Source organism: Syngnathoides biaculeatus, chromosome 12 (genome assembly GCF_019802595.1).
Source record: "Syngnathoides biaculeatus isolate LvHL_M chromosome 12, ASM1980259v1, whole genome shotgun sequence".
Lineage (NCBI taxonomy): Eukaryota > Metazoa > Chordata > Actinopteri > Syngnathiformes > Syngnathidae > Syngnathoides > Syngnathoides biaculeatus.
Window position 1 is genome coordinate 1035407 of NC_084651.1, and position 27280 is coordinate 1062686.

Genomic DNA, 27280 nt, shown 5'->3' on the forward strand with positions numbered 1-27280 from the left:
GCGGGTCAGGCCCATTATCAGGCTGCGTCGGGTAATTGACGGAGGGCGTTGAGTAATGGCCCAGTGGGTGATGATGATCTGCACATCGCCCGCGGATGAGAGGGAAGAAGAGAGGCGTTCCTCAGGGATGCGTTCTCCCGCCTCTCGCTCCTCCAAATACTGCGCTGGTGAAAGAATCCAAATGAGGAGGGGAACGTTATCGTTATGTGACGTATCATAGATTATAGATAGTGACAGTAAATAAAATGCCGATACTGTCATGCTTTTGTGTTTTCGAGGTAAACGCTCTTTCGATGTGGCTTTTTCTTTAGTTATGTACTGCATAATGATATGGTGCAGATACATCCAATATTAATATTGTAATCATTGATAATTTTTTTCCCCCGTTTTGTCACATTAACAGTGTCAAACTTTATGTTGACGTTCTGTGTTTTTCTTTTTATCTTTCACAGCTCCATATAAATCAGATATCACATCACATGACGTCTTTTTTCCGATGTATCGATTATCACATATACTGGATACTTATACTCTATGATATACTTATTGATGTGATGGGTACAGCTGGTCCATCTCGGGGGGGGGGGGGGTTCCGGAGAGCCAATCAAGCAATTCAAAAGTGAGTTTTACATCCCATTAAAGCATTTTATGAGTTTCAGCCCCAAATCTTCCTTCATCAATCAGCGGTATCGTCATCATTGGCAATTTTGGACAAGCGCTCGCTTCCGACTTTGCAAAGGGTTAGCGAAGGCCCGCTTTCAACAACAACAACAACAACAACAACAAAAAGAGAGAACTGTTGTACGGAACCAACATCGATTAAGTAGTCAATCGTGCACTCTGCTCAAGGTCCTGACACTCTCAAGTCGGTTCGAGTCAGCGCTTTGAAGACTTTGCAGCCAATCGGAGGGTCTCGCACTCGGGTTGCGGCGCTGGCGTCCCAGCGGACTTTCCAATTAGCGTCCTCGCGACTCGCGGGGAGGCTGACCTTCTCCTCGCTCGCCATTCCGTTTGTACTTAATGAGCCCATTAGCTGACCCCTCCAAAAAAAGAAACGTTTATTTTTGAATGCACATAAAAGTCTCAATGAGAAAGGAGGTAAACAACACGACGTGAACTTTGGGAAGTTGCGCTTCCTCTAGGCGGCGCTCACGCACCCATTAAAAATAATAAACCGTCTAGCTTTTTTTTTTTTTTTTTTCTTTGTTCAATTCAATGTTGACGGAAATTGAGTTGAAGAAAGCCCAACCCTGCAAAGTGCGTTGTTGTATGTTTGAAATGTTCGATTTATCTTTGATGGAGGCATTATTATTTTGATTGTAACATTACTACCTTTTTTTATGTTACTACTATTAAAATAGTTATATTATTGTATTACCTTGTCGTAATTCATTAAAAATATCAAACAAATTTCAATGTTTTCTTTTAGATTTCATGGTAGTTCGTGACGAAACTTTTCATATTTTAATATTTTGTGTTCAATTAGCTTGTTTAGATTTTTTTCACGTGTAAGTTGGAGTTTCCTTTTTGTAAATTGTTATTGTGTTGTTATTGTCTGAATGAGTTTTAACATTTTTGTTGCCTTACCTTATGTATTATTACAGTGTACGTATTTTTATATGATTGTAATGTTAGTTTTAAAATACATTTCCAGATTATAGGCATTTTCTTTTCTTTGCTTTTTATACATTGAATTTCTTTTTTAATAATGAAAACAAAAATCTTATTATCTTAAGCGCACCCTAGCCATATACTTTTCATATACTATTTATTGGGCTTTTATTTCACTTGATTTCCCATCATTGTTGTCATTCCCTGTGCTGTATTTCTGAAATATGAAACCTCCGTCCTCCCTTCCCGTCCAGGCGAGGACGACGACGACGACGAGTGCGGCGAGGAGAAGCTGCCGTCGTGCTTCGACTACGTGATGCACTTCCTGACCGTCTTCTGGAAAGTCCTGTTCGCCTTCGTGCCGCCCACCGACTACTGGAACGGCTGGGCGTGCTTCGTCGTGTCCATCTGCATGATCGGACTGCTCACCGCCGTCATCGGTACGAGTCCCGCGCCGGCGCTCGTTTTGGCGGCGGCGCACTCACGCGCGACGCTGTGCTTACAGGCGACCTGGCGTCTCACTTCGGCTGCACGGTGGGCCTGAAGGACTCGGTCACGGCCGTGGTGTTCGTCGCGTTGGGGACTTCGGTACCAGGTGAGCTCGTCCCGCATTTAGTGTCGTAATGGTGTGGGACCGTCTAACGTTTGGGCTTATTCTGAGGTTTACCTCATCTCACCTGGTCTGTTTCTCTCGGCGTCAAGAAATCATATCACAACACTTGAAGCAAATGTGTAAAAATAAGTGCCCTGGCTTCACCCCAGTTGAAGTTTACTGTAAAAGTGACACATTGCACAAATGAGAATTCACAGTTGCACAACAAAATGTTCAACCCAAAAGATTCAATTATGTCTGACGACAGTCCACTAGCTTGAAGCTAACGGAAATTAGCATCGACGTGATGGCAATTTTTAGCCTTCAAACACGTAGAGCAGTAACACCTACAAGCAAAGTACACAACAATACTCACAGGCATAATATATTCTCTCTACTTCGGGGAGCTTCGTTGGGGACCTTCTCTGCCTCTTCTTCTTGCTCTTAATTACGCCGCATTTCCCCTCCGGCGTGTTACGGGTGCACGATTGTAAATTTGGGCTTGCCTGGCAAAGCGCTTAAAAAAAAAAAAAACTGCCTGCAATGAAATGTGGTCATTGGCTGTATTTCCCGATTGGATTTTCTGCCCATTTCGACTTCACGAGCGCGAAACTCTCCCCCCGGGGGTCCGATTTGTGTGGCATTGCATAACGTTTGCCATTCAGCGAGGCCATTTTGAGCAAGGAGATTTATTCCTCCCGTTTCCTTTCTGCACATTTTCAACCGGGAGCAAAATAAAGGAGCAAGGCCACGCTGCCGTAGATGATTTAGTATTTCTAAAGCAGCCTTTTAAAAACGGCCGGAGAGGTCGGGAGGCTGCTTCGGAAGCTGTGAAAGGATCAAAAAGCTGCTAAATATGGAGATACACGTTTGTTATCGGTGTTTGTTGACGTATCGAGATCACGTTGTTGTTGTTGGTTCTGCGAGAAATGGCGACTGCTACTTAGGGCTGCAACGATGTATCGTTTGAGCGCAATAGTTGGTGGCTTGATATGCGCTCAATCAGCTGTAATAATAATAATAATAAGTGCATGCATGCGTATCAAATGGCAGATCCATCCATCCATCCATTTTCTCCCACTTCTACCGGGTCGGGTCACGTGGGAAGTAGCTTCAGCGGCGAGGATACCCAGACTTCCCTTCCCCCCGCCACTTCTTCCAGCTCTTCCGGAGGGACCCCGAGGCGTTCCCGGGCCAGCCGAGAGACGTGGCGTGTCCTGGGTCGTCCCCGGGATCTCTTTCCGGCGGGACTTGCCCGGAACACCTCAGCGGGGAGGCGTCCGGGGGCCATCCACGTCACGTTCCCGAATGACAGATTGCGTCAAAACAAACGAATCGTGTTAGGAATGTGCTAATGACGGATCTACAGAAGAACTGGGGAAGAAACCAAGTAATTTCAACTTCATGTCTGGTTGGACTATTGCGTAGTACTACACAGAGTTTAAATGCAGGTAGACTGCGTGTGGTTTTGTGCTTTGCGAAAGAGGGAAAATGTGAAATGTGCGCCGGCTTTCACATTACGTCCGTCTTATCATGTATTTCTTTGAGCACTCCAAAAGAGTAAAAAGAAAGAAAAGGAATAGATGGTCAAGCACACTCTAAGTTGAATATTGACCTGTCAATTGTTGCTGGATTTCACTGGTTTATCACTCGGGGAAATCTGCTCAAATGAGAATATTGCACACAGAATATCGCCACACATATTTTGCCAGCCGGTGCGAAAGCAGCTTTTAGAGGCCTGTGAGGCATTTCGTTTTTGGCTTCTGTCGGGTCCGCTCCATGGTCGGCGTCGTTCACGCGGGACAAACAAATACAGATCAAATCCGTGAGCTGGATTTGCTTGGTTTACACGCAAAGAAGCCGCTGGGGCGTCACGCAACTGCGAGGCTGTGATTACACAGCACCGCCGCGTTATTAGCATGCGGCCATTTGTCATGTCAGGCTCGGGCGGCCGTACAACGCTCACGTATTAACGTGATGCATGAGACGCGCAGAAACGCGTACACACACCGCGCGGCCTAGTACACAAAATCCCGGCCAAGCGAGCGTTTGGTCTTATTAGCGCACACGGTACTTATTTGGCTTTTGCAGTTCATAAATCCTGTCTTGAGCGGCGGTTTGTGTGACGATTAACCTCGTTTATCACAGTTAGCCAACACGCTCGCGGGCGCGCACGGAGGGAAAACGATATCACTGTTTGCGAGTAAAAAGGAAAAACAAAAACTGCGCTTGTAAACACCTGAGCTGCATCTTTCTACATGTTGAATTCATTTTTACGCTGCCAAGCGAAACTCCAACCCGCGGGAATTGCTGACAAAAGTAGCGCCTACCCAAGGCTCGCTTTCTGCTACCACGTATGCGATCGTTTCAAGCTCGCGCAGTGAATTGGAAGTCAAGCGTGCGTGGCGGAGTCCAGTTCTATCCATTATGTTTGACCTTTTCAAATTGCAAAAAAAAAAAATTCAAATAATAATAATTAAAACGCTTTGGGCCACTCAGGACATTGACGCACTTTCAGATCCTGGAGATTTCCAGAATGTTGAGCTGCCGGGATCGCAGCCGCCGGGCAACTTTTCTGCTTTTGCGCAAGGTGCGGCAAATTCCTCAGAAAGTCTTTTAATGTGGATGCTTTCAGATCCTTTTGCCTCCCTTCACGTGTTGAGCATCTGCGCAGTTTTCCATTTCAGTTTTAGAACAGCTGTCATAAACGTGGCAAGAGACCATCGGGTATCATGAAGTGCTTTAATGTGGATGCTTTCGAGGTCCGTTTACAGCTTATTGCTTCTGGTCACACGTTGAATTATGTCAAAGGAACTTTGTTTTTTCAGCTTCATGTGGCGGAAAGACACCCGTCATACATATCGCCAAAGACCAATGGGTAGCATGACGTGCTTTAATGAGCATGCTTTCAAGTTTCATGTTGCACGTCTGGTCAATGCAGCTTTGTTTTTGAGTTTCCTATGATGGAAAAGACACCTGTCAGAAATATGGCAGGGGCCAACCAGCATTGTGAAGGGCTTGAATGCAGATGGTTTCAAGATCTGCAACAGAGCCTTTGGACTTCCTTCACACGTTGAACATGTGTGCAGTTTTCTGCTTCAGTTTTACATGACAGAAAATGATTAGCAGCTGTCATAAATAGGCCAAGAGACCACTCAGCATCACAAAGTCCCTTAATGCAGATACTTTCGAGTCCAGTTGCAAAGCTGATTTCTTCTGGTTACTTGTTCACCATGATTTTGCAACTTTGCCTTTGAGTTTCAGATATGACGGGAACACACCTGTCATGAATAAGACAAGAGACCATCTGGTACCATGAAGTGCTTTAATGTGGATCCTTTCAAGTTCCATGACAGACCGACCCTATGCCAGAAATCCCAGTTTGGGTCCTTGGTTCTAACTTCTTGGTTTGGTTCCCATTGGTTACGTTTAGACTCACGAGATGATTAAGGCAAGACCATATTGTTGTTGTTGCTGTTTTTATTAATTATTCAAGTATGGGTGATGAGCCAAAAATGGGAGGCTGGCTTCACTGTCCCGAGAGTGTCAAATTGAATTACGCTTTTGCACTTTCTGCGTATTTATTATGAAATAATTCATTTTTGGTTCTCTCTCATTGGTTGGAAAATCTTGAGGACGCGTCGCCCGCAGTTAGTCTGTTTTATTTGAAAATCATCTAAAGCTCACACACACACACACACACACAAAATTGCATCGCCTGTTTACCCGAGCATGTGTTGAAAGCGTTGGGGGGGGCCTTAATGTGCCCCCGGAGGGAAAGAACTCCCCGATGGTCCTCCTGAGTCCACCGCGGGAGGTGGAGAAGGAAATGAAGTTTACACTCCGAGACGAACGGCTGCAGTTTTGATCGACGAAAGGCCGACGTGATGTGATGGTGGCGGGGCCTCGAACTGGAGGCCGGTGACGTGCAAACACACCAAAGAGAGCAGAAGGACCTTGAAGCTTAACGGCGACCTGGGAGATTTATCTCTGCAGTCGCTTTTTCGTTTGGACCCGTTGCCTCCGAACGCTCCCGCGCCTCCGCCTCCTCGAGGTGCTCCCGTCGTCCTCTTTTCCTTTTTCTCCCGTTTTGGCTGACGTTTCAAGGCAAAGCATCCCCTCTCCATCTCCCCGATCGCACTTGCCAGGGACTCGCTAATGAAGACGAGCCGCTGACCCGTGAGTGGCCGCCTCGCCCTTCGGGCGCCCGCGGATGTCGCCGAGCACAATTTTCCCAGAAAAGTTGCCAGAGTCGCTCCGTTGAACACTTGTCCAAGGAATTGTCAGACAAGTTGGAGATTTTTGTTTGAGAATGGATGCTAATGAGTGGGAATTCACGCCAAGAAAGCTGTTTGAATATTCAAAAGTAGTAATAGTCCATTTGATTGGCCTGTGATGTGACAAGGCAGTAAAATCCATTCCAACTTTTGTTATTATATTGCGTATATTGCATAACAAATGTGACCGACAAAGCTTTCATCCGGTCTCGGTGGACAATGAAAGGTTGCCGTGCACTCAACGGCAACCCGAATCTAAAACGCACCGTTTGATCCCAACGACATGAAATGTGCAAGTTTTGTTGCTAACGACGGCGTTGTTTGCCCCTTTTGCGTGTCCTCGCCCCCCACCCCACCCCAGACACGTTTGCCAGCAAGGTGGCAGCCATCCAGGATCAGTACGCCGACGCCTCCATCGGCAACGTGACGGGCTCCAACGCCGTCAACGTGTTCCTGGGCATCGGGGTTCGTGCCGTCCGTCCGCCCGCCGATGATGGCTCGCTAGGAACGAGCTAACGTTCCTTTCTTTTGCACGGCAGGTGGCGTGGTCCATCGCCGCCATCTACCACCACAGCAACGGCAACGAGTTCCGGGTGGACCCGGGCAAGCTGGCCTTCTCCGTCACGCTCTTCACCATCTTTGCCTTCATCTGCGTCGCCATGCTGATGTACCGGCGCCGGCCCGAGATCGGCGGCGAGCTGGGCGGGCCGCGGACTGCCAAGGCGCTGACCACCATGCTGTTCGTCAGCCTGTGGCTGCTCTACATTCTCTTCTCCTCGCTGGAAGCCTACTGCCACATCCAGGGCTTCTAAGATGGTTGGAGGGGGGGGGTGGAGTTCAAGGCGGTCCCGTCGGTCAATCGGTCCCTCCTTTTTTTTTTTTTTTTTTTGCGGAAGAACGGCTGAAGGAGTGAGAAATGCGCCGACGCAAGAGCGAAGGAAACGTGGAATGATCACAGGAACTTGAATTTGAATGCATTTCTCGACGTAACTTAAAAAAAAAAAAAAAAATAATAATTTAAAAAGGTCTTAAATTTGGCGTCCGTAGAGCTCGCACAGCTGGTAGAATTTTTAAGTGGCGCGACTGAGACTGAATCGTTGTGTTTGTGAGTCCATGCATGAGCGGACCGTACCGACAACACCACCGCAGGAGAGTCGCTGTGTGTGTGTGGACCTCACTGCTGCTTCGGGACTTCAATACCGAGTAGTCAAGTACTGTGAAAACAAACAAACTTCAACAAAAAACTCTTGTTTGTTTGTTTGTTTGTTTTTTTTGCCGCGTCAGACTGAAAACGCTTTCGTTAAGCATCCGATCCGTTTTTGTTCTTTCGTTGTCGCCTGTAGAAACGCTGAGTCGTCATCCCGGAGATGTAGATAAAGCCGAGCGTACTCGGTGTTGTTTTTTTTTTTTGTTTTGTTTCGTTTGTTTTTTTGGACTGCGGCTCGTCGCGAATGTTTTTCCCCGTTTGCGCTCTCCCGGATGTCTTTATACTGTAGAAGGGGGTTCGGAAAATGTGTGCTTATACCTTTAAGAAGGCCTCGTCCGATAGGACGACACGGCCGCCGTACCGTTTAAAACTGTTAAGAGTATTACGAGTGCATATATATATATATAAATATATAGAGATTAATTTTATGTGTTTTGTTTTCCACTAATGTACAGTAGATGTCCAAAAAAAAGAAGAAGAGATTTAAGGTACCGCTCTGTGGAAGCTGACGTTCTGATGCCTCGCTGCCATTTCGTTTTCGCTTCACGTTTTCTACGTGCGTCTGAAACCACCACGACCCCCCCACCCCCACCCCGCGAACAATGAGTGAACCATTCCAAATCCTTAAGGGCTGACCTACATTTACGACCACCCGATCCCGAACCACAATTTGCCACGTCGCTCGTAGTTTGGTCTCCAAGGAACACGGAAAATCCCGCGTTTGAAAAAATTCTTGACCCTGGTGGTGTTTTTCAACAAGCAAAATGTGTTCAGAAAGATGGCAGCTGTTTGATTTATGGTGGTGGGGAGGCACGATATGTCTCATTGCAACTCCCTGGAAAGGGAAAATGAATGTAAATTCGACACAGCACGGACAACAAAGTTGTAGACAAAAGTCAATAAACTGAGGATTCAAAATGGTGTGGAATCAAGCTCTGGAACGCCGTCGCTTTTGCTAACTTATTTCCCTGACGTGCGGGCACTCGCAGCGGACAACGAGGCGCTCTAATGCGGCCACGCCAACGCGAAGCCCCCGTCCACGCGCTGGCTCTCGAGTGGGACTTCAAAATAAATCAATAAAATCCCCCCTCCTTGCTCTTCGTGACTTGCGTGCACTCACAGCCAACAACGAAGCACTCTAAAGTCGCCACGGTAATTGAAAGTTTTTTCCATTCAGTTTTGAGGCAGCAACAAGGTCTTAAAATTGAGGGTTTTATTTATTTGTTTACGTGAAATGATGATTTTTTTTTTTTTTTTTTTTTTTTTTTTATCGTCTGCCAGAACTTTCCTGCTGATATCTTCTTTGACGTGCTATATCTTATTTGAAAAATGTCCTTTGCAATGACGTAGCTGGTAGTCGATCCACTTGAAAGGGATTGAAAGCGGCAACTCGCGAGCGACGGCGCGGACCGGACGACTTTGTGCGAAAAGACCTCAAAGTGGTGACGCTCGTCTCCCCGAGTGACTGAATTCACACGTTTGTAACCATAATAATCACATGAATAAGAATACTATTGGCCCGACTCTTGCACGATGCACGACTTTTTTCCCCTTTGGAGTTCTCCTCGAAGGCCTTGGAGTGGCAGTGTACCCCTGTTTTTTGTCAAAGGGAAATATTTCTATGTGAATATTTGCTGTCCACGTGACTCCACAAGGTTGTTTGTTTGTTTTCCTAGCCGAAGAAGTCTTTTCCTAAAAACCGCCAACAACAAAAGAGTTGATTTCTTCACCTTCTTAAGAGCTTGATGAGCACCAGACCGCGTTGAACATTTGTGTATGTACAGTATTTGTCTCTTCACTGGCGTCGAGCTGATGTTTGATCCGCTGTAAAACGTCGTGCGTATGACTTCAACTGTTAGCTTTGAGCGGGACTTGGCGAAAACGTTCGTACGCAGTCCGCGGCTCGGCCAATTGGAATGAAAAGCTTGTAGTCGCGTGTATGTAGCTGTCTGCATCCGATTAGGTAGCTAGCGTTTGTCTTTTAATGGTTGATGAGATGTTTTTTGCTCTTGTTGTGTGACGCTTCTGCAAGCCCGATCGAGCTTGCCCGGGCTGGTGCTGCCTTCGAGATCACTGCGACTTTGGCAAATTTCAATTCAAAATGAGATTGCTGAGAAACATCAACTGATTACTACGTAGAGGTACATATTTCCTTTGAAAAAAAAAAAAAAATAAAAAGTTGGAGCCCACCAAGTAAAACCATCAGGACCAACATTGCGATACAGTAGCTAGGCGGCCTAAGTGTTCATTGGAAACACAACGGGAGCTTTATGAGTCAAAAGTATTTTTAATACTATACACAATTAGTCACTGCAACATGATGCTGCTGGAACATTTTGTCTTTTTTTTTTTTAATGATGGCAACCAAGAAAATTAAGCCAATAATCCAAAATCGCAATCGTAGTCGAATGTAGCAAAATGACGTTCACGTGATGTTTTGCAGTTTTTCTCGTATGCAGCATTAGCCTGAGCTAGCCGTCTTGCTAACGGGGCAGAAATGGACACTGATTTTTTTTTTTTTTTCAATGAAGGAAAAAGATTTGCACTGACTTTGTGGCTTCTGTGAAAACAGCTCATGCTCATGTTTTATTTGTTTTGTCGAAGTTTCTGACAATGTAAACAACCGCGTTGTACCTAATGTAAAAAAACAAAAACAAACGGAAAAAAAAAAAAAACAATGAGCAACAGCGGCAACAAAACGACGCCATTTTACCTCCCGGTTGACTTCCCGACTGATTGAGCAAAAGGGACGAACGGGACGAGCGGAGTCAAATGACGCCAAACGGGAAGCGGAGGGCGGAGTTTCGGGAATGAAGTTACAGCCATATTTCGTTGATTTGCGGGTCAGCGAGCGTCCTGGTGTCTTATCTGTCCTCGATTGCTTTTGTCTTCTTCTTCTTCACTCACGCAAATTCGAACGTACGGCCACGGCCACTTTGTCTACGTGCATCTCTCGCCATCTTTTATTTTATTTTTTTAGGGGTGGGGGGCGTCGATGTGCTACATGTGGTCACAGTGCATGAATGCTACCGTGTGTGTACATATTCCAATTATCCAGAGTCGTTATCCCATCATCCCAATTTAAAATAAATAAAACAAACCACGGGGGGGACAAAAAGTCTGAATGCTGTACAAATGTTGCCGAATGCTGTTTAGGATTTCTTTTCGTTGTCTTCGTTTCGAAGATGTTTTGGGAATAATTTGCACATTACGATGAAGGAATATTAGGGCCACACTCAGACAAAGATTTTCATCAGTAATGTTTTGACTTTATCGTTCGGCTAATATCAAAGTAGTTGTCCGAGTCATTTATGAAGATTTTTATAAAATGAGAAGAAAAAAAAAAACAATTAGATAACATATTGGTAAGGTGTAGCATGATGGCAAAGTTATTTTCACTTTATACTTTTAATCGTAATTTTAAAAAATTAAAAATGGTTTTCTTTATTCTAATACAACTTTGGAATTTCTTTCTAATATGTGACTTTAATCTTTAAAAATATATCTCCAAAATAAGACATTTGGTATCCCAAAAATGTTCAATTCTAGTTTTAAACCCAGAATTGTGCAACTTTCTTATCCTAAAATGACCATTTTAATCTCCGAAATACACTTTTTTTAATCTTCAACTTAAATCTTAAAATTATATGACAAATCTAGAAAATATACACGTTTTAATCTAAAAAAATGTGTTCCAAATCAGAATCAGCTTTAATGGCCAAGTGTGTAGAACACACATGCAAAATATTTTTTTCATAAAATTATGAGTTTAACAGTAAAGTCAAAAAGTATAGTCAAGTATGTGCTAGATATATATATATATATTTTTTTTAAGTATGATTAAAGGGAGAAATGTATATTTTGGAGAAAAAGTTGTATATTTTCAAGATAAACTAAAATCAACCTTTTTTTCTTCAAATACAAATCCCACCTTTAATTTTGAAAATGTAAAACTTTTATTCTCATAAAACTACAATTTTGACCCATTTTTTAAATTCCATTTAACTTGACACGTTAGATTAAGAAAAAACGAAACTTTTGATCTAAAAACAAACACAGGAGTTCATGATCATAAAATTCTGACTTTAATCTTGGAAATACAAGACTTGATCCCCGATATTTTTGATGTTTTATTTTTTTTAGGTGGTCCTAATACGCCTTCATACATTGCTACTTTTGTTTTGTCCTTTTCAAACAAACGGCACGGAAAATATCTGCTGTGATTGGACGAGAAAGACGGTTTGGTCGCCTACTTGGCGGCCAAACGTCTTTTTTCTTGAAAGAAATATTATTGTGTATATACTGTACAGTGTCATTAAAAGGAAATAAGCGCCGGGGTGGAGGGCGTCAAGAAAGTGAAGTCAGGAATGACACACAGTCCACTTTTATTGCCTTTGGAGGACACGTTTTTTGTTTTTGTTTTTTTTTTAATTCCACCCGGGGGATTTCAGATGAGTTTTGTTCCCCTCCATCGTTTGTGTTGATCTGCCTTCCCATCATGCTTTGCCCCACCCACAGTTAGCAAATCGAATTGTGTTTGGTAACATAGGGACTTATGTTTTGTCTTCTTTTGTGTGTCTTTACTGAATGATTCTTAATATTATTTGTCGGGGGAAGTTATTTGTGTGTGTGTGTGTGTGTTGCCACTAACTGTGACTGCTCTCCATGGTACTTCTGATTAAAAATCAAATTAAATAAAGTTTGGGATACCCTGTTTCAGAGACACGACGATCTCCGTGTTTTACTGGCGCGTGTCTGTGCCCGACCTGTTCAACGTAACCTCCTTTTCTTAATCTCCATGGGAAAAAGAATCGATTATAAGAAATAACATTGTATTCGACAACGTCCGCGTTTGAAGTCCATTTCCGTTTCGGAGAGAGAGGAAAAGCGTTTTAAGGCCGTGTCCTTTTTATTAACAACCTGTCAGTACTCTGTTGGAATGTGATATTTTAAAAAACTAAATTCCTAACGAATAAGAATACACTGTCGTGAGCACGAGGCACAGGGGCGGACCCAAATGCAGAACTCCGAGACGAGGACATGATGTTAAGCGCGGTTTTATTCTGAACTGAGGTGGCAGAAGCACAAAAACGCTAGGCTATAGGCAAGATCCAAAAACATGAAGCGTGGTCCGACGACAACGAGGAGACACTTGACATGTGACCAAAATGTAACGAGACCATGGGGCCACAGATACGCTGCGACAAGTGGATGCTCTACACAAAACGTGCGACTTACGCACAGTAGCGCAGTAACGCATGCCATGTTGATACCACGTTTACAAGTGAAATTCCTGGTCTCGTTCCTGTCCCAATGTAACAGAGGTGGCACCGCCCAGGGCAGTGGTTTGGCCACAACCCCGCGCAGGAAGCACCGCCCACGCCAGTGGTTTGGCCAGGCCCCTGACATACACACGTTGCTGTGCATGAAAATATCGAAGCCAAGGCGCTAGCGAATAGCATGAAAAATGTCCTTGAAAATCCCATGCAATACCCCTGTAATATCGGCTCCTTCCTGTTGTGCGCATCAAATCAAATCAAATCAAATCATAGAAAAGTGCTCGGCCGTTTGAGTGAAGAATGAAGGACTTTTCTTTTTTCTTCAAAAGATTCCTGGTTGAGAATTATGCCTAGCACGCGACTATTTTTGTACATTTATGACCTTTAAGTCAAAAACAATCCGACTATGACCAAGCTTGAAAATATGCTATTTATTTAAAAATGTGGGGTATCTTTTTGATTTGTAAAATGTGCAACTTTTCTCCCACAGTGTTTTTCTCGATGCCGCAACGCATCCAAGCAAGTCTGCCACGAGTGTTTCTTTTTTTTTTTTTTTTTTTGGGGGGGGGGGTCGTTTTTTTTCTCTTCTTTGTCTTTCTTTCTTGGTTCTTTCTTTGTTTTGTGCTCAGCGAAGCGTCGACCGCGAGATGTTAATTCATTTGGAGTCGGCGTCCGGCGGCTGATGAATCGTGTTTACCTGAATATGTAATAAAGGCCCATTGTCTGCGCTCGCGTCGCGCGGCTTATCAGACTGTGGCGATGATAGAAATAATGATAATAATTATGATCGTACATCATAATGATGGTAGAGTGCTTGCGCTCTCAAGTGCGATTGTGTTTGGATTCATGGACGGACGCGCTCATCCTCAATGTAGCAAAAGACCCTCGTTCATGAATATCCTTTGTACCGATTTCATCACGACCTCGTTTGTTTCAGTGTACTTTTTTTTTTTTTTTTTCAAAACTGTGCATCTTCAACTTTAGTGACGCTTTGTCTTAATAGAAGAAACGCTTGACCGCAAATGTGCAACGTCAAACGATAAGAGGACACGAATAAAACAAGAATTTGCTGTGAAGACAACTCATGAGAAACGGCTTGAAAACAAACTTCTTTCAATCCATCCATCCATCCATCCATCCATCCATCCATCCATCTTGTAGCGCTTTTTCGGGTGACGGGGCCACGTGGGGGGCGGGGGCAGCAACTTTAACGGGGATGCCCAGACAGACTTCCTTTCCCCGGCGAATTCATCCACATTCGCTTCCAGAATGCCGAGAAGACCAAAATCTTGGAATTAAAACTCACAGCGGCAGCGTCTTACGGCTGTGCGGCAAGAACGCAAACGTGGAAATTCTGCATCAAAAAACAAAATAAAATAAAACAAACACACAAAGTAATTGTAATAAAGAGCCAAGTGCAACACGAGCGTGGTCTCACGGCCGTGCAACAACACACACAAATTGATTTTTAACATAGAACTTGGGCAAGAATTTCCATTTTGTAATTACAATTTTATGATGATTTTCTTTTTTAATTTGTTTGGAGCGCTTCAGAAAATAAAGTAACATGAGGGTTTTTTCACATTATATTTTAAGTTTCGCAGTTATTTTAAATACAATTTATTTGATTTGATTCAACCTTTGGGTGCCTCATAAATTCAAGATTCTTTAGAAATGTTTATGTCACAATTGAATGCGATACAAATGAAAGTAACAGCAAGGATCTTTCATTTTCATTTCTCACTTCCCTTCGTCGCTTTATCATAACAATTAGTGAAGCCTTTGCCGTTCTGTGTCGTGTTCCGCCAACCTCGTGGATCGCTGATTGTCTGTTTCTCTGTTCAGGAGCCACTCCAGGACCTCGACGGAAAGTTCCGGTCCATGTGGAGGTGAGAACAAAAAAAAAAAAAAAAAAAAAAAACAACACCGAGCGATGTGTCACTCTACTGTCTAGACGTGCATCTGGCACACACCACATTTCCTCCTCTCTGGAGTCGATCTTTATTCTGGCCTCAGAACGAGGCCGGAATCCCAATAGGTGCCCGAAGTGTGAGCAGACTATTTAATCGACCCACCGGCTCCGCTTCCGGTCAACGGGGAGATGCTCCACATGTCAATTTGATGTGGATTTCTGGCAGGTACAAACACTCCGGTTCCTCTCGGGCTATCTTGGAGGAGAAGAGGTAGGAAATATGGAAAATTACAATATTGTGACTCAAGATGTTTCTCATGTTTATAACCTGAAGCAAGGCATTTTGGATCTGTGATTGCCCACACAGTATGTCTCTTCCCGCGACCCCGGTGAGGATAAGATTCCCACTTTGTCATTGATTGATGCAGGAGATCGTTAACATATGCATGAAGCGTCGGGGGGACTAATGGAGTCCTTGGACTAGCGTGTTTTGACATTCAAAATGATGTTTCCATGCAAGGACCAAGTCTTGGTAGGGTGTAAACCTTCTGCAACACCTCCCCGGGTTTTGCTAGGATGACTTGTGTCTTCCACTTTGCATATCCTGGTCAAAAACTAGTTCTCTCCGAAACTCTGGAAGGAAGACCTTCACGACACAATGGACAGACACGTGCCCTGTGTCTCAAGACAATGCCGAGGAGGGATCAAAGCTCCAGAAATGGCGTCGGAACACAAAGCAGAGAAACATGAAGTGCTGGACATCGGGACAATGTCCAGGACTGAAGTTTCACAAAGACAAAACAAAGCTCCCTTGGCAACTGGAACAAGGTCCGTTTTCTGGCTGCGCACTCCACTCCTAACATGACAGGTTTCAACGTGTTTTGTCCTGATCTCGGAATTGACCCCTCCGTAGGAATTGCGTCATCCGCGTCGCTGACCAATCAGAGGCCAGAGATCTGCATAAATGTTGGCGTCCGCCATTACCTCAGACAAAGTCGCATGGTCCAGTATAGCTTTTGTTAGCGTTTTGTCACGTATTTGGGTTCCTTAACAATAGATGTGGTGAAGAGGTGTAGTCACGGACTTTGTAATAGTGACGACAGGTATCCTGATAGGCTAGTTGGTGGAGTTCCAAAACCGAAGACCGAGTACGAAAAATGCCTTCGATTGATCAAACTTTGTGGAAGACGGCATGATCAACTGAATCCATCTAAAGTCAACCGGAACAGAAGACCGAGTACGAAAAATGTCTTCGATGGATCAAACTTTGTGGAAGACGGCATGATCAACTGAATCCATCTAAAATCAACCGGAACACACACGTTTGCACAAAGGTAAGCCCCGTATTTGATTTTCAATACATGTCTCATATAAATGAATTAGCAGTTCTTCGCTTGCATAACGTAGCTACGTGTGAATGATTGACACACTTGATCTGTGTTGAGCGATAATTTGCGACGATCTGACTGCACAAACGTGTCTCTTTGTTGCCGGCTACCGAGCTACGGTAAACGGACTATGTTTGCACGAAGGTAAGCCCTATATTTGATTTTCAATACATGTCTCATATAAATGAATTAGCAGTTCTTCGCTTGCATAACGTAGCTACGTGTGAATGATTGACACACTTGATCTGTGTTGAGCGATAATTTGCGACGATCTGACTGCACAAACGTGTCTCTTTGTTGCCGGCTACCGAGCTACGGTAAACCGGACTATGTTTGCACGAAGGTAAGCCCTATATTTGATTTTCAATACATGTCTCATATAAATGAATTAGCAGTTCTTCGCTTGCATAACGTAGCTACGTGTGAATGATTGACACACTTGATCTGTGTTGAGCGATATTTTGCGACGATCTGACTGCACAAACGTGTCTCTTTGTTGCCGGCTACCGAGCTACGGTAAACCGGACTATGTTTGCACGAAGGTAAGCCCTATATTTGATTTTCAATACATGTCTCATATAAATGAATTAGCAGTTCTTCGCTTGCATAACGTAGCTACGTGTGAATGATTGACACACTTGATCTGTGTTGAGCGATATTTTGCGACGATCTGACTGCACAAACGTGTCTCTTTGTTGCCGGCTAAGGAGCTAAGCTAAACCGGACTAGTGAGTCCTGAAAGCCTTTGGACGTGCACCGAGACACCAAGACTGAAGGAAGGATGTTTGAGGACACTAAAGTCGCGATTGTCGTACTCGGTCGGGACTTGCGCAGGTTCGGCACTAATTATTGAGGGGAGCGCGTGACGTTACACAAAGAAAACGAGAGAAACAACTCGTAAATCAAGCCTCGCCTTCTTGATACGGCGGTTCCCGAACGGCTATACAGATACATATACAGATTCTGCACACAAGTGTGATATGTAATACGAAAATGGGAAACTGTCAATGACGAATTCGTCTTTGGGTTATAATACATTATATTATATTATGTGGCTTCTCGGTCTTCCTCTGACTCGGAAAGATCTCGCGCTAGTATCAATGATTTCTCCGTCGATCTGCATGGAAATGCCATTGAAATCCCCCTCGCTGAAACACTTGAAGCCCTGCTGTCTGCTTTTCAACGATATTTCACTGTTAGCTAAGAATGCGAGTGAGAAATCAGCCGGTAAATCGGACAATTTCGCTCTCGTCTTTTCTTCCTGCGCCGCCATTTTCGCTAATTGTTTGTCTGACGTCGGCGCACGTGGGGTGACGTCACTTCGGGAGGCGTGGTTAAGGGCCCTGTACGGAGGGGTCAATTGACGTCGGACCTCTTCTACTTACTTACCGTGTTTGATGACCGCAAACGTTGTCTGATGGTTCCGACCTGCAACCAACCAAAGTCAGACACCAATTTAAAAAAAAAACGTCTAAATGAGCTGTAGAACGGCGACAACCAACGAGGGCAGTACTAGTGCTGGGACTCGGGTTCGAGCTTGATAGGGGCCAGGGAGGATCCTCTGGCCTTAAGCCGCAAAATCTATTCACCCGGCAAGGACTCGTATGTTTTACATATGATTTAATGTGTCCGACTCCGTAGTCCAAGCATGAACGTGGGACCGGGCCACGTACAAGCGAGTCTTTCTCACAAGGGCAGATCGGAATGAAATGTCAGGCAAATACCAGAGCCTGAACTCTGACCCGCATCCAGCGCATGTCTCGCTACTTCACGTGAGCGATGGCATTTTACACGGTTTACGCTGATGATTACGTGCCATGGAACAGCGAGGGGGAAAACAAGACAACTTCATCTTTCCCTTTTTGAACCTGTCAGTGGGGGCATTAAGCATCTGAAATGTAAATTGCGTCTTCACTCTGAATGCGTCTTTAGTCCAAGTTCATTCTGCTAAAGTGAAACGAGTTGAAGCAGCCGAATCAATAGCGAAGCCCCGCTGAGACTTTTATCGCCATTGAGTCTTGCCGGAAATGAGCGATCTTCCTTTTTTTGCATGGAATTCTGGCTGCCATTATGTATTCCTCTTCTTGCACACTGTCCGAGCGCATATCTTCTTTCCCATCTGTACTTCCTACGTTCTACGTCCTGCCACCTGTCTGCTACTTCCAATCTTCTCCCTTTTCTTGACTGGATCCTACTTCCTACCCCCTAACCCTAACAAAGTATCTTTTCTTCATCCTCGCTCTTATTTCCTTCCGCCTTCATTCCACTTCCTTCCGTCCATCTCCCAAACGTTCCACAGTTCTCCTCCAGCAATGGGTCTTTGACTCCCCCGTTTAGGATTGGAACCGATTCTCTCACTGCGTCCGCAGCCCGGCTAATCGCCGACCCTGCGTTTTTGGCATCTCTCTCGTCTTCATCCCAGTCGCGCAACTGAGACAAATTTTCCACTTGTGCACGCCTGCCGCCGTTGCCGTCCTTGCGGGTCGGCTTTGGCTATCCAGATCCTCGGTGGTCTTAAAATATTCATGGCGGCGGAAATATTTTCAGAAAATGGAGTCACACGTCATATTCAATAAAAGTAAAAGCGGAACTGTGAAAAGATGGAAAGGCTTCATTTTTGCTGGGATGTCACGTTTTACAACGCACGTCGCTAAGGAATCCAAGATGTGTCCGCCTGGTTTGTCGGCGGAAAAACATTTGCACGACTCTCGTGAAATCCCAAAAAAAACTACACTTGCCGCAGTCTGATGATGAGTTATATTTGGAATGATGTGTTTCTGCACTTGAAAATGTGCGTTGACTTGAAAGCGTGGCGTAAATGTTTACCAATTCATCGACTAGAATTCCATGAGCATGGACTCCAAACGAATCCGGTTCCGTCTCCTACTTCCTCCGACCGTCTTTTGTCCTATATTTCCATATTTCCCTCCTGTAAGCGTTCTCACTACCTTGTATCCCTTTGCTCCCTGCCACGTACTGCACTACATCCTATTTCCGGCGATCTGTTTCGTAACATTGCGTTCCGTCCAGCACTTTATTACCAACCGAGTTCTCCTTTGAATCATCCACTGCATCATCCTGCACGCTCGATCCGAACTTCCCGTCTCCTCCCTTCGGTCGCCTACGTCCGATTTCCTGCCTCAATCAATCTCTCGCCTCCTTCCATGCCTCCCAAATCCTCCACGCTTTGTATCTTTCCGCCTTTTCCTCTTAACGCGTCTCCGTCTCCGACATTGACAACTTTGCGCTCTGACAAGAGGCCCGTGGGCGGCGGCGCGAACCCCGTCGAGTCGGAGCGGCGTGTTTTTTCCCCGTTACCGCGGCGACGCTCCCGTCACCATCGACCACCTGAGAAGAAAAGAAATGGCCGTCCGTAATCTGCCAGCCTGCTCGGAAAGGAGGAACAAAAGAGTAATAACGGGCAGTCGGGCGGCATTGGCGGTGCCGTAATTGGAGCCGCGAGGCGTGACTCATCGGCGCCAGCTACAGGGCCCGCTCGCGCTGCGTAAGGCGTCGTTTGCTGTGTTCGGACGAGTCCTGACGTCCGCCGACTTCCTGCTCGACACAGAAATCGACGGCCACGTTTGCGCGCCAGGATTGTGACGAACGCGATGTCGCACGGCATCTCACGTGGTTGTCGTGGGAGACAAGCGCATCCCGTTGGAATACGGCGTAAAATGATGCGTGGCTTCAATTCCCGCGCAGTCGATATGTGCCCCCGGGATTGACTGGCGACCGGTTCAGGGCGTAGTTAGCTGGGATAGGCCCTAGTACTCCCGGGAAGCCTTGTGAGGATAAGCGGATTAGAAAATGGATAGATGGATATCACCCGGTCATGATTTTGTGCAGCTCCACAAACTAAACAGCTGAGAGGGGAGGGCAAAATATGGCGTGCGGGCCACACACGGCCAGTACCTGTTCTTCGATCCGGCCCCATAAGAACTTGAATTGTGCATCTAAACAGAACACATAACTTGGTCTGACGAAAGTCCGCTAGCCTAACATTAACACGTCATAGACTGGCTAGCAAAACTAGCATTAATATTGAAGTAGTAATAACCCTTTAAGCAATAGATATTTGAATAAAAACGGCGCAGTAAAATATGTTAGCAGGCAGGTGGTTTTTTTTTTTTTTTCCTGATTTTAGAAAAACGTCTGTGTGTACATTTTGTAATGTAAGTACTATACTGGCCCCTGGTGGCCAAGGAACATTCGCCAGAAGCAGCAGCATAACATCAGTGGGCATTGAAGCATGAAATCATGAGGCACAAACACTTGAATTCTTCAAATTCCATGAAATTATGACTGTGTGCTTCAAAATATTACAATGTATGCTTTAAACAAAATATATTGATAGCATTTCCCTTCATTTCAATGGCGAAAGATCATTTGAGAAGTCAAGGCAGCGCAGTATTTTCTCCAAGCAGGTACACAAAGTACTGCAATGCGTTTACATCTTGTGTGTCCCTGCAATACTTACTTTCAATTGTTGTTCGCTCCCAAGCGGATCCTCCGTTTCGTCCTGCGTTTCCGCTCCGCGTCCTTCGCGTCGACCCGTCGGCGGTCCGCTTCGCGGCGTTGTCAGCCTGTCGCCGGCCTTGGCGAAATAGTCCCGCAGCTCTTGCACTGGGCCCTTTTCGGAGAAGAGCTGCTCCACGTAGGCCTTGGCGTACTGGTCCGAGGTGATCAGATCCGGCCGGAGAAAGGCCGACCCGCAAGCTGCAACGCGGACGTTTACTGACGAAATGGGCAAAAGGAAAGCTGTGGTTCCGCAAAGTGAAGTTTGGGGAGTACGATTACGGGGGATTAGAAAATAACGGGGCAGCACGGTGGCACAACCGCTTAGAGCCTCGGCCTCACAGTTATGAGGACTGGGGTTCAAATCCCGTGTGGAGTTTGCCTGTGTGGCTTTTCTCCGGGTGGGCACTCCAGTTTCCTCCCACGTTAACTGGACCCGTCGGTGTGATTGTGAGTGCGACTGCTGCCTGTCTGCACGTGCCCTGCGATTGGCCGGCGACCAGTTCAGGGCGTAGCCCACCCGCCTCCGGCCCGATGAGAGCTGGCCTTGGCTCCGGCACCGCCGTGACCCTCGTGAGGATAGGCGGCTCAGCTAGAAAACAAGCGCTTTTCATTTTTGCAATGGCACGTAAATATCTGTTCTGAGGTTCCCCAGGCAGAAAATGCGACAACAAGAAACGCTGACCTGGCACGAGGACGAATTGCTCGCCTTCTTCTTCGCTTCCGACGAGGACCAGACGAGTAGGTCCATCGCCATGGTTACGGCCAATCCCAGCAGGCCGGCCAGGCGTGGCTCGTCCGAGAACGACGACGACAGTTGTCCGATCAGATCCCTCAGGTAGGCGGGTGCCCTGTTGCCGATGTCACCCTGGAGCGGGGTCCAGGCAACAACGTTCGTGCAAAACAGTTTGGCAACAAATTTAGCTTATGCGTTCAATACGTGCGTTGACAGGATTACAATATTATATGATCACAATGTATTGCTGCGAGCAGATCAAAAACATAAACAGCAATGACGTCCAAGCACTTGCACAGTTTTGATGACATGTAACCTGCAGCAGTTGCTCCTGGAGCCGGTCCTCAGAGTCCTGGTTGTGATGGGCCAGCAGCGGCTCGTGCGCGACGGCGAGGTCGGGTACACCTCCGCCCTCCAGCATAGTCCGGGTACGGGAGGACGCCGATGGCACGTTTCACGCTCGAGAGCTCCTCTTCCGAGGACAGCAGCTGGCCCATCTCAGCGGCTAAGTTGCTAAGCTAACACTCCGCAAAAGTATTCAGCCCCAGTGTGGTTTTTGAGGCAGCAGGCGGGCCTCTTGCCAGCTTCCTGTTCCACTTCCTTCTCCCGCCGGAGTAGAGTTCTTCTGAGACGAGACTGCGAGAGCAGAGTTTAGCTGAGCTGTAAAAGAAGCCCACCCCAGAGCCGCGGGGAACAGGACCTGCTGCCATACTGGGAGGGGACCCTTTAAAGCCCACTGACCCCCGTTGGATTTGCAACCTTTGAAGAGTGTCACAGTTATTAAGCACTTTTCTTCCAGCGCTATCTTTGACTGGATGCAATTTCAACTAATCCTCTTTATGCTAACGGAGGAGAAGAAGCCAGAGGCATCATGGGATTGGAAGTAATAGCTACGAACTGACAAATAGGCCAAGGGCTTTTTATTGAGCTAAATGGAACAGGGAGAGGCCTTGCTCGGTGCGCCTTCACTCGTTTAAATATGGGCCAACGGGGGTGTGGGAATTTCGGCGCCGTCGGAGATCTTCTTTGCCATCTGGGACAAGGACTCGCTGCGCTGAGACGCCCCGAGACTGAACCTCAGGTTACCGCCGGCAGGGGGCATTCAGAGCGGGATTATTTTTCACCCGTTGACACCATCTGTCAGCATGTTGGTTTCTCAGTCATTTGGACACCGTCGGAGGGTAACGTGTGCAATTTTGCTCAGAGAAATGATCTTTTCATTTCTTGCGTCCTAGACTCGTCGAAACGGAAACGCGGCAATTTGGTCACGTCGAGAAATGATCTTTTCATTTCTTGCGTCCTAGACTCGTCGGAACGGAAACGCGGCAATTTGGTCACGTCGAGAAATGATCTTTTCATTTCTTGCGTCCTAGACTCGTCGGAACGGAAACGCGGCAATTTGGTCACGTCGAGAAATGATCTTTTCATTTCTTGCGTCCTAGACTCGTCGGAACGGAAACGCGGCAATTTGGTCACGTCGAGAAATGATCTTTTCATTTCTTGCGTCCTAGACTCGTCGGAACGGAAACGCGGCAATTTGGTCACGTCGAGAAATGATCTTTTCATTTCTTGCGTCCTAGACTCGTCGGAACGGAAACGCGGCAATTTGGTCACGTCGAGAAATGATCTTTTCATTTCTTGCGTCCTAGACTCGTCGGAACGGAAACGCGGCAATTTGGTCACGTCGAGAAATGATCTTTTCATTTCTTGCGTCCTAGACTCGTCGGAACGGAAACGCAGCAATTTGGTCACGTCGAGAAATGATCTTTTCATTTCTTGCGTCCGAGACTCGTCGGAACGGAAACGCGGCAATTTGGTCACGTCGAGAAATGATCTTTTCATTTCTTGCGTCCTAGACTCGTCGGAACGGAAACGCGGCAATTTGGTCACGTCGAGAAATGATCTTTTCATTTCTTGCGTCCTAGACTCGTCGGAACGGAAACGCAGCAATTTGGTCACGTCGAGAAATGATCTTTTCATTTCTTGCGTCCTAGACTCGTCGGAACGGAAACGCGGCAATTTGGTCACGTCGAGAAATGATCTTTTCATTTCTTGCGTCCTAGGCTCGTCGGAACGGAAACGCGGCGGCAATTTGGTCACGTCGAGAAATTATCTTTTCATTTCTTGCGTCCTAGGCTCGTCGAAACGGAAACGCGGCAATTTGGTCACGTCGAGAAATGATCTTTTCATTTCTTGCGTCCTAGACTCGTCGGAACGGAAACGCGGCAATTTGGTCACGTCGAGAAATGATCTTTTCATTTCTTGCGTCCTAGACTCGTCGGAACGGAAACGCAGCAATTTGGTCACGTCGAGAAATGATCTTTTCATTTCTTGCGTCCTAGACTCGTCGAAACGGAAACGCAGCAATTTGGTCACGTCGAGAAATGATCTTTTCATTTCTTGCGTCCTAGACTCGTCGAAACGGAAACGCAGCAATTTGGTCACGTCGAGAAATTATCTTTTCATTTCTTGCGTCCTAGACTCGTCGAAACGGAAACGCAGCAATTTGGTCACGTCGAGAAATGATCTTTTCATTTCTTGCGTCCTAGACTCGTCGAAACGGAAACGCGGCAATTTGGTCACGTCGAGAAATGATCTTTTCATTTCTTGCGTCCTAGACTCGTCGGAACGGAAACGCGGCAATTTGGTCACGTCGAGAAATGATCTTTTCATTTCTTGCGTCCTAGACTCGTCGGAACGGAAACGCGGCAATTTGGTCACGTCGAGAAATGATCTTTTCATTTCTTGCGTCCTAGACTCGTCGGAACGGAAACGCAGCAATTTGGTCACGTCGAGAAATGATCTTTTCATTTCTTGCGTCCTAGACTCGTCGGAACGGAAACGCAGCAATTTGGTCACGTCGAGAAATGATCTTTTCATTTCTTGCGTCCGAGACTCGTCGGAACGGAAACGCGGCAATTTGGTCACGTCGAGAAATGATCTTTTCATTTCTTGCGTCCTAGACTCGTCGGAACGGAAACGCGGCAATTTGGTCACGTCGAGAAATGATCTTTTCATTTCTTGCGTCCTAGACTCGTCGGAACGGAAACGCAGCAATTTGGTCACGTCGAGAAATGATCTTTTCATTTCTTGCGTCCTAGACTCGTCGGAACGGAAACGCGGCAATTTGGTCACGTCGAGAAATGATCTTTTCATTTCTTGCGTCCTAGACTCGTCGGAACGGAAACGCGGCAATTTGGTCACGTCGAGAAATGATCTTTTCATTTCTTGCGTCCTAGACTCGTCGGAACGGAAACGCGGCAATTTGGTCACGTCGAGAAATGATCTTTTCATTTCTTGCGTCCTAGACTCGTCGGAACGGAAACGCGGCAATTTGGTCACGTCGAGAAATGATCTTTTCATTTCTTACGTCCTAGACTCGTCGGAACGGAAACGCGGCAATTTGGTCACGTCGAGAAATGATCTTTTCATTTCTTGCGTCCTAGACTCGTCGGAACGGAAACGCGGCAATTTGGTCACGTCGAGAAATGATCTTTTCATTTCTTGCGTCCTAGACTCGTCGGAACGGAAACGCGGCAATTTGGTCACGTCGAGAAATGATCTTTTCATTTCTTGCGTCCTAGACTCGTCGGAACGGAAACGCGGCAATTTGGTCACGTCGAGAAATGATCTTTTCATTTCTTGCGTCCTAGACTCGTCGGAACGGAAACGCGGCAATTTGGTCACGTCGAGAAATGATCTTTTCATTTCTTGCGTCCGAGACTCGTCGGAACGGAAACGCGGCAATTTGGTCACGTCGAGAAATGATCTTTTCATTTCTTGCGTCCTAGACTCGTCGGAACGGAAACGCGGCAATTTGGTCACGTCGAGAAATGATCTTTTCATTTCTTGCGTCCTAGACTCGTCGGAACGGAAACGCGGCAATTTGGTCACGTCGAGAAATGTTCTTTTCATTTCTTGCGTCCTAGACTCGTCGGAACGGAAACGCGGCAATTTGGTCACGTCGAGAAATGATCTTTTCATTTCTTGCGTCCTAGACTCGTCGGAACGGAAACGCGGCAATTTGGTCACGTCGAGAAATGATCTTTTCATTTCTTGCGTCCTAGACTCGTCGGAACGGAAACGCGGCAATTTGGTCACGTCGAGAAATGATCTTTTCATTTCTTGCGTCCTAGACTCGTCGGAACGGAAACGCAGCAATTTGGTCACGTCGAGAAATTATCTTTTCATTTCTTGTGTCCTAGACTCGTCGGAACGGAAACGCGGCAATTTGGTCACGTCGAGAAATGATCTTTTCATTTCTTGCGTCCTAGACTCGTCGGAACGGAAACGCAGCAATTTGGTCACGTCGAGAAATGATCTTTTCATTTCTTGCGTCCTAGACTTGTCGGAACGGAAACGCAGCAATTTGGTCATGTCGCTATACCGGATGCAGCCACTCGGGGTTCACGTGTGAGTAACATCACGGGATTGTTATGATATGCTGCAATGTACTGAATATTGTTTCAAGCTCTGAATTAATGAATTAATCTTTTCAAGCACTTATGGGGATCAAAATATTGGATGTCTTTTGCGAAAGGGAAAAAATAGAAATGCCTGGAAATCTATGAAGAAGCACTCAATTTCCTGGCAGTCGCCAACAAGTGAAAAAGTTTCTGTTATATTTTTGAAGGCATGTTTCCGCTCCATCTCAATGTCGTCATGCACACCTTTTGCACTTTGCCCCCCCCCAATCACTTGCAAGCGTTGACTCGTGTTGTCGTTTGTGTGTGCCGACTCAGCGCAGACACGTTTTGCACTCCTCCAGGAGTGATAAATATTTCAAGGCGCTTTTGTCTCACGTACATGTGGCAGCCATCTCTCACTTGGACTCCATCTTTCTTCTTTTCTCAAGGTCTCCTTTGCATGAGACTTTGAAGATGAGAGGAACACGATCTAATAAAAAGATGATGAGGGAGGAAAGGGGAAGCAAGGTGGAGATTAGAAGGAGAGGATACGGCAGGAGGAAAATGATAAAGCGGAGGCCAGACCCGTTAATCCCAATTCTTACTTATGAGGTGAGCCAAGTCGGAACATTTGGGGGAAGATTAAGACGAGAAAACGAGGTTTTAGCCTCAAACTGACCTCTTAAGGCGTCTCGTGGGCATTTCAAACTCATATTGATCAACGAGACTTTCATTTTTCCTCCACAGATTCACACACAAACACACACGCTGATTGGAACCGTAATGGAGGTCCAGAAAAAAATCTAAAAAGAAGACATACTACGTGTTGTTGTTGTTGTTTTTTTTTTTTTTTTTTTTTCCACAATTTAGAAACCCACCCAAGTCTTTTAGTTTATATGTCACCAAGCAGTAAAGCAAATGCTTCTCCCAAACTCTGTATAAAAATGTAACTTCCTGTGCAAAAAAAAAAAAAAATTGACAAATATCACTGGAGTTTACTGAATCCGTTGTTGAACTGTTCTTTGTGTATGGAATGCTGGTCCCAGGCGGCTGAGGGATGCACACCAGAAGGAGCAGCACAATGTCAATTGAATAGAAATTGAATTGTTTACATTCTTGTTAATTATTTCATGACTGTTTTTTTCAATAAAGTATTAAATAATAATGGGAGTTATATGGCATGTTATTTTAAATGGTTCTTTTGGGGGTAGAGATTAGTGATTGAACAGAAAACCTTTTTTTTTTTTTTTTTTCCAGATCCGTGTGTTTTACCACAATTATGGTCAATGAGTTGAACTGACCCAAGAACATTATTATTATTGCTGTTGCTGACAAACGCACACAATACAAGGCA

At 45.7% G+C, this 27280-nt stretch overlaps 1 protein-coding gene and 1 long non-coding RNA gene across 4 annotated transcripts in view; both read left to right on the forward strand.

Annotated features, from left to right (window-relative positions):
- Positions 1–12430, forward strand: part of slc8a1b (solute carrier family 8 member 1b) — a 151050-nt gene extending 138620 nt beyond the window's left edge. For all 3 annotated transcript variants that reach the window (XM_061837833.1, XM_061837830.1, XM_061837829.1), the window contains 4 exons: positions 1866–2051; positions 2117–2206; positions 6842–6945; positions 7020–12430. In XM_061837833.1, coding sequence (XP_061693817.1) covers positions 1866–2051; positions 2117–2206; positions 6842–6945; positions 7020–7292 — 653 coding nt within the window. In that variant the 3' untranslated portion in view covers positions 7293–12430. The remainder of the gene's footprint in view (positions 1–1865; positions 2052–2116; positions 2207–6841; positions 6946–7019) is intronic.
- Positions 12431–22595: 10165 nt separating this feature from the next.
- On the forward strand, positions 22596–26984 carry LOC133509757 (uncharacterized). Its single transcript, XR_009797440.1, has 4 exons — positions 22596–22701; positions 25864–25933; positions 26376–26538; positions 26674–26984. It is a non-coding gene; the product is annotated as an uncharacterized LOC133509757 (long non-coding RNA).
- The last annotated feature ends 296 nt before the right edge of the window (positions 26985–27280 follow it).